Below are 20771 nucleotides of genomic sequence, written 5' to 3' on the forward strand. Positions count from 1 at the left end.
TGATATGCTGGCTTATTCGCACTCGTTTGGTGCGAATTTTGTACTGCGAAAAATGATCAAAATTATTCTAGAATTGCACTAAACTGATGATTTTTATCTTCGAATTGAGAACAAGCAATCGTTATAGTTCATCAGATAACATTCGTAGCCATTAGAAGGATTGATTTTTCATAATGTTCGTCATTATGTGTGGTTTTGATGTGTTGTTATTTGTTATCTCCTAAAATCTAGAATGTTATCATGGATTGATGATTATATTTCCGATTTCATGTAGCAGACCTTATGTTGATACGTGAGATACAACAAGAGATATTCACGATCAAAAACTTATCACTCTCTCAGAGGGCAAATTTAAAAAAAAAACGCTCCATGGTAATAAAAGTTACCAGGTCAGAAGGTTCGAGAAGAAATTCGAAGTTACGAGTTTTCATGGGAAATGAGAAAATTTATAATGACCATAACATCATGAATTATTGTCACGATTCCATGAGAAGATTTATTTATTGGTGTCATGTTTTTGTTTAATAATGGCAATAATTTCTTTCCGCATGGGATTGTTGAAAGTTCATGTGCACACTTTTTTTTCTTCATCATCGTCATCGGCTTATGAATCGATTGGGTCTTATCCGTCAGAACAATGAAAATTTACGCCTCACAAAACCCACAATAGCAGATTAATTCGAATTTCGGTTTTTGATTTGTGTTTTTTTACCTCGTTTCTTTTTATCCCGGCAGGGCGCGTTGTACGGAGGTATCCTGGCGTTGGCTTTTGTCGTCTACATTGGCGTGATGGCACAAATCTACGGAGAACCGGTGACCCCGCTGCCGTCATCGATTGACGCCTGCAATTGTACGCAAACAACGTCGTCGTCGTTGGTCGTCGTCGGTGTGGAAACCTTCGGTGGAATTGGCAGCCGACCTCGACAGACCGGTGAGTCTTGCGTTGGTTTCACTGGACACTGGATTGGCCGGAACCATGCCGGGTGACGAAGGCTCTACTGCCGTTGGCCGTGATCAACTGTTTCCCGCAGCCGATTCAATGGAAATTCTGTCTCGGTATGTAAAATGCTTCCAACTGTGCGTTTTATGTGAGTCGGCTGGTGCGTTCCATTGCCGAACGGAGTACTTTATGCGAACTACCCGACGTGATTAATGAAAAGCGGAAGTTATTGGCTTTTCCGGAATTGCAAAACGGGTGATGCCGATGCCGGCTTTGTGAGCTAGTTTTCGGTGGCCACGGTGGCCTCCAAATCCCGAAGCACTCAGGTAGACGGAATCAGACACGAAACTAATCTCCTAATGGAAACGAAATTATTGAGCTATAATCCTGCAGTTTATTCGATTATTAGTTTGTGGGCAAACAGGTTTTGTTAAGGGGGACTTAACATGAAGCACAAGAACGTACAAAACAACATTCATGCTCTTTGTTCGACATTAATGACATCGAGGGAGGATGTTGTTTTGTGTTTCCCGTACCGAAAGCAACAGAAACAATTTGTCTTTTGCGGTAGTCATATCTAGGATACAACACAATAAGCCAGAAGAAATGCCGTCTACCAACGAACCGAATTGGCCGTATCCGGTTGTGATCTAACAAAACCAAAAAAAAAAAACAACAATGTTAATGTCATTTGAAGTACCGATCCTAAAGAGAGACAGTTACCACCCTTTTAAGGCACAGCGGATTGCAATCATAGGCTCCGGGTTTTAGAAACCAGTGTGCGCTCGAATGTCTTCATAAAGCTCGGATTTTATTTTCAATTTCCGTTCCGGCAGAGTAAACTTTGTCTTGGTACGGCTCTCCTGTTTATGACTGCTTCGGTTCACAGCTATTGTGTATTGCAGAAAGGAGGAAAAACCCGCAAAGTTTGCGATTGTTTCTTCTATACTCTCGTGGCGGTGTCTTCTGATCGTTTTTTCTAGTAAAAAGTAAGAGCAAACAGTAACGTGACAATAGGAAAAATCGCACTAAAGATTTGCCCGGGGGGGCAAACATTGTTCCAGGCGAGTTGTGAAGCGCATCACGAAGCTGCCATTGTGTATGTGCTGCATTGAGTTGGGTAAAATAAGACCCGTTTCCGTAAGCTTCATCGGCTTCCGGACTTCGATTTCGACGTGACAATTGCTAGAAAGTCAGAAGATGGTGAAAAAAAAAAAACGCTTTACGTTCGTTCGATTGGCAAGGACATACTCCCACTTGACTGATGCACCGGAGAAAGCTGTACGAAAATTGAACTAACTTCGATCGAAAAAACGAGGAAAAGCTGTTTTTTTTGCCGGGACGTTGCTTGTTGCATTTGGAAATCAATTCCAGCAGCACTGTTCGAGTTTACTGAAGTTAGTTGATTCCGATTCCAATGCAACCGATTGGCAGTTAAGCTTTTCTTTATTACTGCCCATCCGGCTGACAATGTCAGGGGTTCGTGTTCACCCTCAATTAAACGTATCGGACACACCTAGCAATTAGGTGATGTAAACTGTCTGACCAAAGGTTTTGGTTTTGAAAGGGCAGTTTCGATGCGGCACTCAATTGCATAGGCGGCGGCGCCATTGAACATTATAATTTGGATAAAATACCCGAACATGCACCCAAGTTGTTAGCTGAAAACGGAACACGGATTTCAGTGTACATTTGTACGTATTTGAATGGGAACATGGTCGGATTTCTAAATGTCATGTTGCAGAACGGGGCGGTACGTAGGGACAGATTTGTAAATAGACTGAATTAATCCAAACAACAAAAATTAGCGTATCACCGGCAAGTGCCCCAAACGTGTTCTGTCTGAAACTTATACCATTTGTAGGACATTCGTCAATTGAAGCATTAATAGGTGTTTGTGAATATGACTTACTTTACTGTGGGGCGCCTTTTTTAAACTTGCCCTCTGAGAGAGTGATTAGGTTTTGATCGTCAATATCTTTTGTTGTATCTAAAGTATCAACATAATTTTCACGACATGCCATCGTAAATATGGTAAGCAATTTATGGTGGAATTTTTAATTGTATGACATAATCTCAAATAATTAAGTAGTAAACTTTTCTGAAATATTTGGTACCAATGAGTATTAAAGAGGATAACTCATAGCTGAGTGATCTGTAGAAGGATTTATACAAGCTAACTAGCAATAGATTCGAAACTTTTCCATTTTTAACGTATATTGCAACAACAATGAAGTATTGCATCAGTACGCTATTGAAAAACCTGTCTGATTTTACCCATGTCAGCACCAACCAATCAGGAATGCATTCTGAGGAAGAGAACAAAATATCTACTACTGCATCGGTATAGAAGATGAGCATTCTTGTTGAAGCGAAACATACGAGAGAGCAACATCGAAGACCTCACGCTTACGGAATGAAGCGAGTGCCGAACAGCAGAATTGTGCCGAAGAACAGTTGCAGCCGGGAAAACACATCAAAACCACACCAAAAGCCTGCCCATGGAAGTTGTCAGTCGTCATGGCACAGTGGTTCAAAAGCGCAATTTCACGCTTTTAATTGATAACTCATAGGATCGTGGTTTTTGAGGTACAGTATCTTCAGCAAAGTTTTTCAGAATGATAGACGCCATCTTTTGGCAAATTTTATTTATGTGTTTAATCCCCCTAAAAATGAGATAAACATTTCATTTTAGCTCAGAGCTAACATAGGGGCTAAGTCACTTCGACAAAGTTGTGCAGAAAGTTATTTCAAACAAGTTTGCTGAAGATACTATTTGCGTAACTTGAGTGTAATTCAAGATATAATGTATTTTCTGAAAAAGGTGTCCAAAAACCAGTTATTGTAAGAAAACATATATATTTTCAACTTATATGAGTTTTTCATGTTATACAAAGTTTTTCATCTTTAAAAACTACACAACTTTTTCGAACATACTATGCTGCTATCATTTCAGTTTAATGAAACAGAGCAATTTTTCATGTTTTTTTATTAAAATTCTAACTTGTCAATTATCAAAAGGCGCAGGAAGGTGCAGATGAGACTGCTTACATATTAAACTACCTCAAAGGAGCCTTCATACCGTGGTTGAATTACTCGTCTGCGATCGTCTGCAGGCGAGATATGTTCTTTTCAAATATCCTTGTCCTTGACATTTTCAATGATAACGTAACCCTACATTATATCTTGAATTACACTCAAGTTACGGGAATAGTACCTTCAGCAAACTTGTTTGAAATAACATTCTGCGCAACTTTGTCGAAGTGACTTAGCCCCTATGTTGGCTCTGAGCTAAAATAAAATGTTTATCTCACTTTTAGAGGGATTAATCACATAAATAAAATTTGCCAAAAGATGGCGTCCATCATTCTGAGCAACTTTGCTGAAGATACTGTACCTCAAAAACCACGATCGTATGAGTTATCAATTAAGAGCGTGAAATTGCGCTTTTGAACCACTGTGCATGGGAGCGTTGCTCAGTTAAGTTGTCCAGTTGTCTTGATTTAAATTAAAGCCCATATTATCTTTAAAGCTACAGTGAAAATTCATCCGGATCCAACTTCCGGTTCCGCAGTTACAGGACGATTAGTGTCGAAGCTTTCAAACTGGCATATAGAATGACAATACAATACCGTGTAACGTGGAAGAAGAAAACACAAAACGAACGATGCGTGCTTTGTTCTATTTCGTATACGCTATAAAGAAAACTAAACTGTTACGGATGTCTGCTACTAGTGTGTGATATTGGTAAAAGACGGTGCTGCAATTGATAAAAAAATTTGCTTTTTATAACTGCAACCGACAGAATAAAAGAATGTAAAGCCGGGGTAAAATAAATGATATCGTGGAAAACTTTAAAACGGCTGTCTCAATCTTATAATACAAACGAATGTTGTTTACTGTCCGACGTTTCGGCCTTTGTTGTAGGCCTTTTTCAAGGAAAACTGGAAAATTTATTGTGTTACATTGACAAAAACATAGATCGTTAAACAAATGGATTTTCAGTTAATTTAAAAAATTGATTAATGACAACCAATCAACTGAAAACCAGACTCAGTGGTCATCGATCCAACATTAATCAATTTTTAAAATTAACTGAAAATTCACTACCAAGAATATCAAGGCTTAAAGAAAAAACAGCATTCATTCATCCCACCATCAACGAAGGACACAATTTTGCATTGGAGAAAACAAAGATCATAGATCGATCTTTGCGATCTACAGCTTTGTTGGAAATGTGTCATATTTCCAATACTACCAAAACAGTTAATCATCGCACCGATGTACAAGGCCTCAACATCACTTACGCTGGTATTCTACATTCTATCAAATCCATCAAATACGATAAGAAATGACAACTCTCCGATTAACACCAATACTACCGCACTCTACACAGCACTTTGCTGAGCTTTTCAATGATAACGTTACTTAATAACGTTGATAAGCTCTGTTGCTCGCAATCGAACAACGAAATGATTTTCCGAGAGTATAATCTCCAGCCACAGAGCAGCAATAAAACAAATGATGTAGCAATAGGGAGATTATAATATTCCTGTAGATACATTTTCGATCAATAATAATACAGTATAGATAATATAATTGTTACAGTAATAGTTATAGGTTAGGTTATATAAGCATGTAGATATTGTAGATAAGTATTATATAAGAATCACTTACGTTTAGTCATTTAACTTTTTCATATCCGGTCGAACAGTACAGTACAGTACAGTAGGTATAACAGATCTGTGGTTAAACTCTGCCTTTCTCGGCTAGTCTTATAATAATCCGTTCGTACAATAGTTAGGTTAAATCAGAAATTTCGTTGCCGTTTTCATTCCTGAGCTACAGTTCAAACTATTATTAGAAACAACAATATAATATATCCTTGTTAGTTCGAGTACTTACGCAATATTTTTAGGTATATATTTCAGAGAAATTCAACTTTTAAACTAACTACACCCGAATTGTAGAAAAACTAGCGTGCAACGTGGTGCCTTTCTGGTTTCTTTTATTCTCACTTTTGACAGCCGTATTTACCTTCAGTACCCAGTGAGTTTTATTTCCTCCGCTCAAGTGTAGAGATGACCAAGATGTGTGATGAGGTGGGCGCGTTTCGGACGAGTCCGATAGCACTCCCCCCAGGTATGTCGACTTCAGATTGGCTTACTTCTAGTCGCGCAAGACGTCCAGAACAGCAAGCTTGGTCACGGGACGCTCGTACACACCACTCGCCGTACGCACCGTTGCAGAACGTACCTGATTGTCCTTGGACATGCAGATATCGATGACCTTTCCTTTCGGCCAGCAGTTTCGAGGCAGCTTAGGATCTGTGATGACAACGATGTTTCCTTCCCTTATCGGCTTCGTATGGACGAACCACTTTGTTCGTCTGGTGATTTCTGGCAGGTAGTCTGTCAACCAGCGTTTCCAGAACTGGTTAGCCAAGGTTCGAGAAGCTCGCCATCCTTCCTTCAAAGCCAGACCGAGGTCGTCGTTTACTGATAACGGCTTCGTTCCATTTGAAGAACCGAGCAGAAAATGGTTCGGAGTAAGAGCAGGATCTGATTCGTCATCAATTGGTACATGAGTCAATGGGCGGGAATTAACTACGCTTTCAATTTCTATCAGAAGGCTGCGGAGTACTTCATCGGTCGGTTTCTTTGTTGGGCAAATAGAAATTAAGTTCTTCTTTACTGTGCGGATCAGTCTCTCCCAACTACCGCCCATATGCGGCGCTGCGGGTGGATTGAACATCCATTGGGTTTCTGAAGTGACAAACTCTGTCATAATTTTCTGCTGATCGATAGCCGACTCGGCCTCACGGAGTTCTCGACTCGCACCAACGAAGTTTGTCCCGCGGTCGCTATACAATATTCTAGGCATGCCACGACGGGCGATAAATCTGCGTAGAGCCATGATACACGAATCTGTACTGAGTGAGTGTACCAGTTCAATGTGTATAGCGCGAATTGTCAAGCAGGTGGCGAGCATGCCCCATCGTTTCTCCACTCTTCTTCCAACGATAACCTCGATTGGCCCGAAATAGTCGATGCCTACATGCGTAAATGGTCGTGAAAATGTCGCGACTCGCGCTGGTGGAAGGTCGGCCATAATCGGGGGATGTGGAACGGCGTGATCGTTCTTACACCGTTGGCATTGCCTTCTGACTTTTACGTAGCATACTCGTAGTCTAGCTATCTTGTATTTCTGACGAAGTTCATTTATAGTGGTTTCATGGTTCTGGTGGTGGTGTTTGAGGTGGTAGTGCGATATTATCAACGTTGTTATGTAGTGGTCACGAGGCAAAACTATGGGATTCTTTGCGTCTTCTGTAGCGTGGACGCAATGCCGCGTTCTTCCTATCATTCTGACGACTCCGTAAAGATCAAGTGCAGGCGTTAGTTTGTACAGTTCGCTGTTTTTCGGTATTTGCTTGCGTGGTTCTTCCGGGCATTCTTGAGCTTTCTGCAATGTGGCTATTTCCTGGGGATAGGCTTCCAGCTGCGCACGACGGTAGAGATAACACTCTGCTGCCCGTAATTCCTCGGTGTTTAGATAACCAGCTACAATCGGTTTCCCTTGCCGCTTGCGATTACAATTTGCAGGGAAGCGGTAAACTTGAGCGACCACATTGACTAGCCGTTTCCAACAGGAGTACTTGTTTACGTCAATAACTGCGTTAGGGGCCGTGTAATGCAGGAGAAGACTCGGTCGAAGTTCTAGAGTGGTTGAGTTCTTTCTGGTTGGAGATCGTGGCCATTCTGATTCTGAACGCTGGAGAAAGTCAGGTCCTTTGAACCATCTGCCTTCGGGCGTCATATTCGGTTGACCAACCCATTTAGTAGCGTCGTCGGCCACGTTCAACTTGGTGGGTACCCAGCGCCATTCGTCGATTTCGGTTACTTCGAGGATTTCGCTGATACGAAACGCTACGAATTGCGAGTACCGCCGGTGGTCTGAGTTGATCCAACAAACCACGTCCCAGGAATCGGTCCAGAAGCAGCGTTTAGAAATAGGGATAGAGAGAGATTCTTCAACCGTTCGAGCCAATCGCGCACCTATAACGGCCGCTTGAAGCTCAAGCCTCGGGATTGAAGTGAATTTCAGTGGGGCTACCCGCGTCTTGGCCGATACTAAAGTGCACTCAGCGACACCTCTTTGAATATATCGTAGATATACAGTAGCAGCAAAGCCGTTCTCGCTGGCATCGACGAAAACATGCAACTGAGTCTCCATTCTTACGCTAAGACTGGTAAGAACTCGATAACAACGAGGGACTGATTCCTTTTCCACTTCAGGTAGAACTTTCAACCATTGCTTCCATTTTTCGAACGACATCTCATCAATCGGGTCATCCCATTGAACGCCGGACCGCCAAACTTCTTGCAACAGGATCTTCAGGAACATGAGAAAATGAGCAATTAGACCGAGAGGGTCGAATATCGTCATAAGCACCCGGAGAACTTCCCTTTTCGTTGGATGACGTTGTCCTTCCAAAAGCGTGCGATCTAGTCTGTTCCAGCCAACTCTGTACGTGAACGTATCCGATGTTGTGCACCACCACATGCCCAGTACTTTCTCGGTGGCCATTTCGGAAGCCAAGTCCAAATTCTTTTCGGCGGTACCTGCTTCTTTCAACGCTTCTAAGACACGATTAGAGTTGCTAATCCAGTTGCGGATTTCAAGCCCGCCTTGCGAGTGAACGAATTTCACGTTCTGTGCTAGTTCGATGGCATGCTCTTCACTTTCTACGCTTACTAGCATATCATCAACGTAGTGACTCTTGATGATGACTTCTGAAGCTTCCGGGTAGTCTCGAGAATGACGCTCAGCATTGATGTTTTTAACGTATTGTGCGCAGCTTGGTGAGCAGCAGGCACCGAACGTCATCACGCGCATTATAAAGGTAACGATTTCTCCGGTCTCGTCTCTCCAGTAGAATCGCTGGCATTGTTGATCTTGTTCCGAGATATCCACCTGGTGAAACATTTCACGGATATCGCCTGTCAGTCCGATTCGATACTTTCTGAACTGAAGAAGAATGGAGAACAGTGAACAGAGTTGATCAGGGCCTTTTAGCAGGCTGGAGTTCAGTGATTGGCCGTAAGCTGTAGCTGCGGCATCCCAGACGATTCTTAGCTTTCCTGGCTTGTTTGGGTTTGTCACAGGGAAGATTGGAAGATACCATATACGAGGGTACGACTGAGCAAGTTCGCTGTGTGAAAGCTTGCGGATGTATCCTTTAGCTAGATAGTCAGAAATCTTCGCGTTGAGAGTTTCGGTTAGTAGTGGATCTTTCTTCATACGATTCTCCAGACAATGGAATCGCCGGAGAGCCATAGCGCGGCTATCAGGAAGGCGAATGTTTTCTGCTCTCCAGAGTAATCCTGTCTCGTACCGGCCGTTTCTGAGTTTAGTAAGAGACTGCAGCAAGTGTTTCGATCGACGATCTTCGGTGGATAAGAGTACGTTATCCGGCTTCGATACTCCGATACTGTCTAGAGCAAAATAATCTTTCATAGCGCGATGCATGCTTTCATCCATTTGCTGATCTGAGTGTTGCTCGTGGAAGGCACACTGTACCGTACGGGACACGCTGTCGATAGAACCTCCATATATGGTCCATCCTAACCTCGTCTTCGCTGCGATGGGTTGATCCATACGCCCTTCTCTGGTTTGCAGAACTAAACTGACTTGTGTATGTTTCAAACCTATTAGAATACGCGGTTGTGCATCGCGGTATGACTCAATCGGTAGCCCTCGGAGATGTGGGTACATGTTGGATAATTCTATCGCGTCTAAAGTTTGGGGCGGTAGTAGCAGTTCATCTACCGTACGTACATTACGCAACTTGTACATAGTAGTTTTACTGTTCACTCCAGTTATTCCTACGTCAACGATTCGGGAATTTTCTTCGTGACGCTCTTTTCCTCCTGTCCATCGTAGACACAGTGGGCTGCCTTCACCGGTAAGCTGTAGCTCTTCAGCCAACTCGTTATCAAGCAGTGTAAGCTCAGAGCCGTCGTCAAAAAAGGCATAAGTATGAATGGCTTTGTTAGTTCCTCGTAGCACAACTGGAAGATATCGGAACAATACGGTGGACGACAATGCACGGTGAAGATTGCATCCATGGGGATGGTTCGACTCAGTTTTGGCGGACAGTTCGCTTATGGGGATGGTAGCAGCTGCTACAGGGCGTTCAGTTCTCTGCTCGTTGTGCAACAGTTCGTGGTGTCGGATAGTACAGCCATTTTTGCCACAGGGTTTTGCCTTGCAGGTTCCATTATGACGACGTAAGCATGTGCGACATAGACCAAATTCTCTAACAGTAGCCCATCGTCCATCGCGAGAGAGATGCAGAAAACGTTTGCATCTGTCCACCGTCTTACACGTACCTTTGCATACTGGACAACAGTAATTCATACGATCCTTGGACACGGGTAGTGCCTTTTCGTTTGTGTTTATGCCTGACGGATTATCTGAAGTGTTTGGTTCTGGAAACTCATGATGTGTATTCAAGAAACCGCTGGATTTCTTGTTACTACGACTTTCATTACGAGTCGGCTTAGGCTCCTGTATAATCGAAGGAATGGACACGGTGCTTGCAGCTTCTGCAAGAGAATACACCCAATTTCCAAAAGTCGCCAAGTTGACCCTAGGAACGGATCGTCGATGACATGCCCAGTCCAGTTTAATCGATGATGGAAGTTTATTAACGAGCTGTTGGAGTAGAGAAACGTTATAGAGGTGATCCTCCAAACCGCAAGCATCAACGGTCGCACAGAAGTTTTGTACGTTTACTGCGAAGTCGATAATAGTTTCTAACTTATCTTCCTTCAGAGGCGGCATGGCGTTGATCTTGCTAATTAACGAGTACACTATAGCTTCAGGTTGACCAAACATCATCTTCAAGGTCGCAATAACTCCTGGAACGTTGGCTGGGTGCATAAGTCTACTTTTCACCGCTTCGTATGCTCGACCCTTCAAGCATTTCTGCAATCGAACAATATTTTCGTCATTTGAGATACAGTACATCGATGTTGTACTGTTAAACGATGAGAAGAAGATCGGCCAGTCCTCCGGGTTGCCAGAAAACGTAGGTAAGTCTCTCGATATCGCTTGACGAGCTGCAAGCTGCTGTCCGGTTGGTTGAACTGCATGGCGGTGCACTGGATAGTCTTGATTCGGAGTACATTGATTGCAGGTCGAAGCGCACTGGTAGGCCAATCTATTGAACGGAAATGATTGACGTGCTGGTCGATGTAATCCATCATCGTAGGAAGTTCCATTAAAATGGCCAGCGGTTCGGGTGCGCTGTAGATTTATTCGGCGTTGATCTTGCGCTTCTGATTCCGGGATCGACACTTTACGAGACCTTCTACTACCGTCGTCAGAAAATTGCGAACATGACTGCTGATCAAAATGAGACTTATTTGATTTCGAACATTTTCCGTTTCCAAAATCTAAGGGTTCCCTTAAACTGCGAGAGGCGTTGTGCGTTGAATGCTGCTGAGGCTCGAAGCACTCAGAGCCCAAATCCGGTAGACTATCTTCCTTTTGTAACGTGCTTACGTTTTGTACCCAATCATCCACTAGACTTAATCTGTCGCATGATCCCGCATTCGATCGACTAGCCATCTGCTTAAGAATGTTGTACTTTTTATCGACGTACAAACGCTTCTTCTCAGCCATCTGTGTTTCAAGCTTGTGTTCCTCCTCCAGCTTCATCAACTCCAATTTCAGCAACGAACATTTCGAAGAAGCACCTGAGACTACTGATAAAGCTCCAGGTTGTTGAGACTGCTGAGTATTGGAAGGCTCATTCTCTGTAGCTGCTGGTTCCTCGCTTTCGCGATCGGATATTTGCTTCACTGGCGTTGGATTCTGTTTGGTGATCGCAGTTCGTTGCCGGATCTCGTTCGCATTAACGCATTTGAGACAGCTCCAGCTCTGGTTCTCGATCTCCTTCGTTACCCTCACGCAAGCAAAATGATACCACTTGTCGCATTCATCGCACTGAACCATGTCGTCGGTGTCCGGACCACCACATGTCTTACACGCTTGTCTGGGAAGAGTGTTGTCCGGTTGCTGGTTTGCCTCCGAATTTTCCTCCACTACCATTGACACACTACCACTCGCACCATTTTCCACTTGAACATCACACCCACTATGACCACCTAGCTTCGCTTTCGATCGCGTTGCTTTCGAACCGTTCTTCGCGCCTGTCTTTGATTGACTTGACATTGCTCAAATTAGTACCATAAACGAATATTATAAGATGTTGCTCGCAATCGAACAACGAAATGATTTTCCGAGAGTATAATCTTCAGCCACAGAGCAGCAATAAAACAAATGATGTAGCAATAGGGAGATTATAATATTCCTGTAGATACATTTTCGATCAATAATAATACAGTATAGATAATATAATTGTTACAGTAATAGTTATAGGTTAGGTTATATAAGCATGTAGATATTTAAGTATTATATAAGAATCACTTACGTTTAGTCATTTAACTTTTTCATATCCGGTCGAACAGTACAGTACAGTACAGTAGGTATAACAGATCTGTGGTTAAACTCTGCCTTTCTCGGCTAGTCTTATAATAATCCGTTCGTACAATAGTTAGGTTAAATCAGATATTTCGTTGCCGTTATCATTTCTGAGCTACAGTTCAAACTATTATTAGAAACAACAATATAATATATCCTTGTTAGTTCGAGTACTTACGCAATATTTTTAGGTATATATTTCAGAGAAATTCAACTTTTAAACTAACTACACCCGAATTGTAGAAAAACTAGCGTGCAACGTGGTGCCTTTCTGGTTTCTTTTATTCTCACTTTTGACAGCCGTATTTACCTTCAGTACCCAGTGAGTTTTATTTCCTCCGCTCAAGTGTAGAGATGACCAAGATGTGTGATGAGGTGGGCGCGTTTCGGACGAGTCCGATAACAAGCTCATTGTTTTTTGCTCACCATGATGAAAGCTTCAGAATAGTCGTTAAACTAAGTAGTTGCGACACTGTACGTAATTTATGCAAACAAAATATTTGTTATGCAGTCAATATTAAGAATTGTTTCAAAAAATTTTTGATTCAGTATTTATCTAAATGACCATTTTCTCGTAGTATCTAGAAGCATGTTCTAAAATTGACCAGACAACGTAGCGTCAGACATCGACGTATTTTGACTATAAACGAAAGACTTAAGTAAGTTTTTACATTGTATTATTTGTTTAACGCTCTATGTTTTTGTCAATGTAACACAATAAATTTTCCAGTTTTCCTTGAAAAAGGCCTACATCAAAGGCCGACACGTCGGACAGTAAACCACATTCGTTTGTATTATAAGACTGAGACAGGCGTTTTACAGTTTTCCACGATTATAACCCCAGTCGAAATCAAGTATAACCATAAATGATATCAAAAAATAAAAGAATGTCAACGAATTGAAACATATTTGAAAAAAATATGCAATTTTCACAGCCAGCAGTAATACCGTGCCGGGTGTGTAGTGATGTCAATAATAATACTAATACTAATAATAATAATAATAATAATAATAATAATATTAATAATAATAATAATAATAATAATAATAATAATAATAATAATAATAATAATAATAATAATAATAATAATAATAATAATAATAATAATAATAATAATAATAATAATAATAATAATCCTACTACATGTTTTATGCTGCTGATTCATGCTGTTTAGCTTGACTTACATATGCAGAAGCAGCAGAAACGTAGGCTCGTTTCATTTGTTAAATTTCGTTTAATTGGTTTAATCGAAATAGAGCATGAGATAGTAAGTCTAGGTTTAACTAGGTTCAAAACTATTCCAATTTGGAGGTCAGCCGAACCAACTTCGGCTGCCCCGGCCGATTCAGATGAATCGGTTTCGGAAAAATTGGAAATGGTGATTAAAAACTTCTCACTCATTTTTCTTCAAAATGGTCAAATTGATTTTCACAAACTTATAGGTTCGAAGGAAAAGTCTTGCAGTATCATACGAAATTCCAACATTTGTTGTGGATACTACTTCCGGTTCCGGAACTAGAGGGTAAACAGGTTTTATAGAGTTTGTGAGATTAGGTCCGAACACATTTTCCCATTTCTCTTCAATGAACAGTTGTTTTTGCGAATTTCACGGTAATATTTTTGATGTTATGAGTAATATGAGAAAGGCATCATTACACCACTAGGTGGATTAAAACAGGTTTTTGGAATCCAATTGGAAAACACAACGAATTGTAAGTCAAATTTCGATTGAGTTTGTCGAATGTACACCTCAAGAGCCATCTCAGATCTAAATGCAGATCTTGTTGGTCGTGACAATTCAAGGCACCTTTCAGTCCTACAGATCATCATTAAGAATTAATTGAAACTGAAAGCATCAGATTCATCAAAATAAAAATTGAAAAAAAAAAGATTTTGCCGTCACTAACACATTCAATTACGACGGGCAACGCTTTCATGCAATGCGAAAATGAAAGTATTAATGCATTGGAACACATCTTTATACGAGTGTGGGTGTCGTTTCGAAATATACGGTGCAAAACAGTTTTGCCACATGTACAGGTTAATCTGTATTTTATTTCGCCTGAAAAATACAGATTCAAACGTGGCGAAAGGAAAGAATGTTAATAAATTCTTTCCGCTAAAAGTTCACATTTAAAAAAAAAGTGTTTTTCTAAATATATCTAGTACGCCCCATTTTTACATGCTTGTAAAAATACGCCGATGATACTAGTGGATAATTTCAATGTAACAGATCGGCTGAAAAGTTCGTATCGTTTCTATGAGAGGGCGCCACTAAAATTAAATCCATACCATTTTCAGTTAGTACCAACCTTCAAAAGATACGTGTATAAATTTGACAGCTGTCTGATTATTAGTTTGTGAGATATTGCATTTTGAGAGAAGCTAGATTTGTTATTGTGAAAAAAATGGAAAAAAGGCATTTCGTGTGTTGATGAAACACTACTTTTTGATGAAAAAAAGTGCCACCGATACCAAAAAAAGGCTTGATGAGTGCTATCCAGACTCTGCACCGGGCGAAGCAACAATTCGTAAGTGGTTTGCAAAATTTCGTACTGGTCATATGAGCACCGAAGACGATGAACGCAGTGGACGTCCAAAAGAGGCTGTTACCGATGAAAACGTGAAAAAAATCCACAAAATGATTTTCAATGACCGTAAAGTGAAGTTGATCGAGATAGCTGACACCCTAAAGATATCAAAGAAACGTGTTGGACATATTATTCACAAATATTTGGATATGAGAATGCTTTGTGCAAAATGGGTGCCGCGTGAGCTCACAATCGATCAAAAACAACAACGAAATGATAATTCTGAGCAGTGTTTGGAGCTGTTATATCGAAATAAAACCGATTTTTTTTGTGGATATATAACAATAGACGAAACATGGCTCCATCACTTCACTTCGAATTGCTCCCTCATCCACCGTGTTCTCCAGATTTGGCCCCCAGTGACTTTTTCCTGTTCTCAGACCTCAAGAGAATGCTCGCTGGTAAAAAATTTAGAAGCAATGAAGAGGGAATCGCTGAAACTGAGGCCTATTTTGAGGCAAAGGACAAATCGTACTACAAAAATGGTATCGAAAAGTTGGAAGATCGCTATAATCGCTGTATCGCCTCTGATGGCAATTATGTTGAATAATAAAAACGAATTTTGGCAAAAAATGTGTGTTTCTATTAAACGATACGAACTTTTCAGCCGAACTGTTAGATGCCTCAAAACAAGATAATATTAAATAAATGGATTGCATTAGCCAGTATATGAAGTTGGATATGAAATCTGCCCCTTAACAAGCCACTACGCTTGGAGGCAAATACATTGATTTCATGTTTGCTAGAAATAACAATGTTGAAAACCGTAGATATATTTTATACTTTACATGACCATGACCAAGGATGCCAAGTTATTTTTTCAAAAGTCTGTGTTTGATTCAAAAATCAGTCTGTGCAAAATCTGTGTCCTCTTTTCAGAAGTACACATAAAAACGGGATCATTTTCGTAGGCAAAATCATGCATAGGCACTTTCAAGTGCTCTGTCGGAAATACATTTTCCCAAGAAAATTGAAGTCTTTTAAAGGCTTATTGCCAAGCAACTAAAAATGCCACAATTACTCAAAACATCCACTTTCTTGTTGCTCAAAAGTACACGCGCAACTTTTGGCAAGTTGAAAGCACAGAACAAGTTCTGTGTTAACTTTCTCGCTGCATATAAACTGAACAATGTACTCTAGAAACAGCTAAGAAGTTCATTCGGTTGCGTCGCGTGAACTTGGAAGTGTGAATAATTACTTTAAAATTGAGCTACTTAGAATGGACTTTGTAACTTTTGGTTAGTTGGGTTGTCAGTCTGTGATCGCTTTTGGAAATCTGTTTCCGTTTCTAAATTAGTGCTGCATATTGAGAATCTGTGAAACATACACTAATCTGTGAATCTGGCATCTCTGCTCATGATAACAATAAACATCGCTCGCACTTGTACAATTCAACAATGCGTGCGAGATGCGCATTGTACTGTCTAAGTGATCAGATAATATTCAGAAGACGGCTCATAAAAATCTCCTTTTGTAAGGGGGTCCAACATTGATCCAAATATTACGAAATTCGTAAAGACTGCGCATTTTGCCATTCATCAAAGCAAACAAAGGCCGTAACCAGTGGTACCATGACAAAAGGGGTTGATTTCATCGTTGATGATCTCAAACCACCCAATTGCCCCCTGTATTCGGTTCGAGAAATATTGAGTCATTTTTAAGTCGAAGCAAAATTGTTCTTTTCTTAACGACTAAGTAGAATATTTTTTTCTTTTCCATAGTGTTTTCAACCATAAAGTCAGAAAGTTTGTTGACCGTTCTTCGGGTCAGAAAAACTTTCTGACGCTATGTGCGGGGTTGGAAATCGAGCTCAAGTAGGCTGCATGAAAGGCAACGACTAACCCATCACGCTATACCCATTCCCTATTATAATTTTTGCCCTTCTCATATAAAAAGGTTATGCAATCACTGTGAAAATCGACTTTTGAACCGAGGCTCGGCGGGTCGAGTGCCATATACCATTCGGCGCAGTTCGTCGAATACGCAAAATCCCATATAAAGTTTCTTAATTTTTTTCGAATCCGATTTTCGGTTCCAGAATTTCAGGGTGATATGTGCAAAATATGAAAATGAGTGCACCAACTTTTCTCAGAGACGGCTGCACCGGTTCTCACAAACTTAGATTCAAATGAACGGTATAATTGGCCCATACTAATTTCCTGAATTTTATTTTTATCTGAATTCCGGTTTCGGAATTAAAGGGTGATCAGTGAAAAAATTCCTATTACAAATTACTTCCTCACATTTCTCAGAGATGGCGTGACCGATTTTAACAATCTTAGATTCAAGGGAAAGGTCTCATAGTTCCAAACAAAACTCCTAAATTTCAACAGGATCTGACTTCTGGTTCCGGGTAAAATGTGTTAAAACTTTGATACCCTCACTCAAAGCGGCAGAACAAAAAACTTAAATCTATTTCTAACATGGCCTCGAAACTACTCGATTTTGGTTATCCTTGTTCCAGTTTCCCGATTCCGGAGGCACCGGGAATAGTGGTCATGTATTCCAAAATGGATCTAACTCATATTTCTCAGCGATGGTTTGACTGATTTGCACAAACTCAGGTTGAAATGAAAGGTCTTATAGTCTCATATTGAATTCCTGAATTTCGTCCGGATCCGACTTCCGGTTCCGGAATTACAGGGTCAAGATTATAAAAATATGTATACCGTCACTAAAAGAGGTGAAGTAAAAAACGTAAAATAATTTCATTTGATTTTACGTTTCGTCTTAGACTCATCAGTGCGTAGCAGTTTATGTTGAACTGCTACCTCCGACCTGACGGTTCAACATAAACCGCTAGGCACTGATGAGTCTAAGACGAAACGTAAAATCAAATGAGTTGGTTATGTGTACCTAGCATAAACTAAGGGGTAAAAACTCTTTACCTCTTAAACTTACCACAATCTGTACGGCTAGCAAGCCGAAACTGGTTTCGTTCGGGACGTCAGTTTTGATATTACACTTAGTTGTAATATCAAAGAAGTGTTTTGCAAATAGCATTAACTTTAAGTCTGCCTAGCGGTTTATGTTGAACCGTCAGGTCGGAGGTAGCAGTTCAACATAAACTGCTACGCACTGATGAGTCTAAGACGAAACGTAAAATCAAATGAAGTTGGTTATGTGTACCTAGCATAAACTAAGGGGTAAAAACCTTTTACCTCTTAAGGATCAAGAGTAAACCAAGTTAACTTGTGTTGGTAATTTGTGTATTACGTACATTTTATTTGGTACGTACGTCATAGATCTATGTATTCATATATGCAGTGCAACAAAGTGGCTTGCACGATTGAGTTTCAAACAATCTTTTTTAACAATAATTTATTCTCAAATGAATGTTAAGCCTGAAATTTTGGGTGAAATATTAGTTTTGAACAATTTTTCACCAAAGTTTGATGGAAAATTGCTTACATTTTATGAATGTAGATTTTAATTCTTTAAAAGTTAAAAAAGTTAGCAACACTGCTTCAATGCATTTGTATTAGATTGCGCTACACAAAATAAACAAAACTAGATATTTTCTGTTACAAAAGCAGTTTTCCGGAAAAATGAATAGTTTTACGACAACATTCCATGTCCATTGCCTTTCGCGTGTTAAATTGAAGGTTTCTTTTTTGCGGGATTACTCATAGAAGGTACGTAAATCTTTATATCGCAATAATTTCTGCAAGAGGAAATCCATATAGGAGTGTGTTTGTTGCTAATCAAATGTGTCAGTGGAAGTTAGCTGAAACTGAAATAATTTTTCTCGAGCAGTTTTAAGGAAAACGGAAAAGTTTCGCTTTTCTTGAATTGCAATTTGAAGTAGTATGAACCGATTGGTTTATTTTTCAACCCTATGGAAGATTTATTGAGTAAAATCAGGAAAAGAAGCGCCGAAATTTGTTTTTACGCACACATTACATTACTCATACGCTTGCAAAGAGTCTTGCTCCTTAAACACACAACACAATCTGTACGGCTAGCAAGCCGAAACTGGTTTCGTTCGGGACGTCAGTTATGATATTACTTATTACGTAAATTAATTTCTAAACTCGCCTCAAAACTATTCCCATCGGTAGTCATTGTCAGTAGACGGCCAAACAAATTAATTTCGGCCTTCCTGGTTTCCGGATTTCGATTAACGACCGAACTGTGTAGGTTATACCAGTTTATGGACAAATCTTTTTGTTTTTCAAGAATGAAAGAAAATATATATGAGAGATATTAGAAAGGCATCATTACACGACTAGGTGGATTAAAAGAGGTTTTTTTGTTGCGCTTTCCCATGAACAGAGCGCTAGCAAAATATAGATTAATGCAATTTCGTTGCATCGCTTTTGTTTCGAACAGGCCGGAAAAGCGAAGATTTGTACCATCGAGTCATCTTAGCGACGTGTCTTTCGGCGAAATGAACTTGTCTGGAAATAGAAATTTCCCAAGTAAATGCAACCAAAGTTACCATTACGTTTTCTGACTCGTAAGACGAATGACCATATGATTAAAGTTGGTCAAATACAAAATACAAAATCAATGTCACTTGCTGACTTGACAAGTGAGTTCCAACGAATCGCAGAAGAGAGTTTTTCGTGTGCATTCTCGAAGACCCCCGGCAATCATATCTCATCAAAAAGATAACTCGTTTCGTTACGTAATCATATTCAGTCCCTACAAAGTAGACTTAGTGGGTGTGTGGGTGTCTGCACTTAAAGCACACACCTGCACCACATGCTCGAACTTGACATTGTAGGTTTAATGCACCATTTCCGGCCTTCGCCATCGCCACCACCTCTTATCACTGATTCGGATATGTTACACCGTTCATAGAAAGCTCGTCGTCGTCGTCGTCTCGGTAATATCGCTATGAATACCGTTGCTAGTACATCAGCCGGGCAGGAAGTTCAACAAGCAATAGAGAAAAAAAAATTCGTTGAATGAAACGAAAATCTTTTTGTAGTCAAGCCAAGAAAAGAAACGTCAGTTCGCTGGAAGTGAACTTACATTCTTCTTCTGCTCGAAATCTTTACCGAAAGTATTTCCTGGAAGGTTCCACACGAGCCACAAGCTTGCCACACTGTCGAAATGTTCATTCGTGTGTTCACGGATCAACTTGAAGGTGACTCCAAATGTAATAATCACCTGGTGGGCAAACTGGGCCTGATAAAACCGGCAATGAGATCAACCCTAGAACCTTTTCACTCGGTGAATGAGAATCAGACTTCGATTCAAAAGGACGGGATAAAGTCGAAAGCCACGTCAACTCGAAGTGAAAAACTGCGGTAACCCTTCCTCACTCAATACGCTAGAAAAAAAAACGAGATGTCGGTTCATGTGGTACCGTACGAGGAATGATGAATGGTTTGTCGGAAACGGCTGTAAATAAAGACTTTTTAACAATATTCAAACAATGTATCTTAAGTTATCCTAACCGACATAATGCTGGCACCAGTACCTGTCACTTTCTGAAGGGGGGTGTTCCGAGTATAAAAAAAACCGGTCGCAAAAGAAGTCCGAAATGTTGCCGTCGAGTAAAGTTGAGTGGGAGGGGGGGACTTGTAAGCACGACCGGAAAGTGCAAAGGAAAGAGGTCAGACCCGTGGTTCAAGTACACCTTGACTGGTTGGTTTTCACCGCATCACTCAACACTTCGCGATGCCGGCATCTTAAGTGCGAAGGAAACGATGCCAGCTCTGAATTGTGGGAAGGA

At 40.5% G+C, this 20771-nt stretch overlaps 1 protein-coding gene across 1 annotated transcript in view; it reads left to right on the forward strand.

The window, feature by feature from the left end:
- Nucleotides 1–20771, forward strand: part of LOC131434363 (sodium-coupled monocarboxylate transporter 1) — a 211806-nt gene that overhangs the window by 167034 nt on the left and 24001 nt on the right. Inside the window, exon 11 of the mRNA XM_058601032.1 lies at nt 736–983. Coding sequence (XP_058457015.1) covers nt 736–983 — 248 coding nt within the window. The remainder of the gene's footprint in view (nt 1–735; nt 984–20771) is intronic.

The sequence above is a fragment of the Malaya genurostris genome, chromosome 3 (assembly GCF_030247185.1).
Source record: "Malaya genurostris strain Urasoe2022 chromosome 3, Malgen_1.1, whole genome shotgun sequence".
NCBI lineage: Eukaryota > Metazoa > Arthropoda > Insecta > Diptera > Culicidae > Malaya > Malaya genurostris.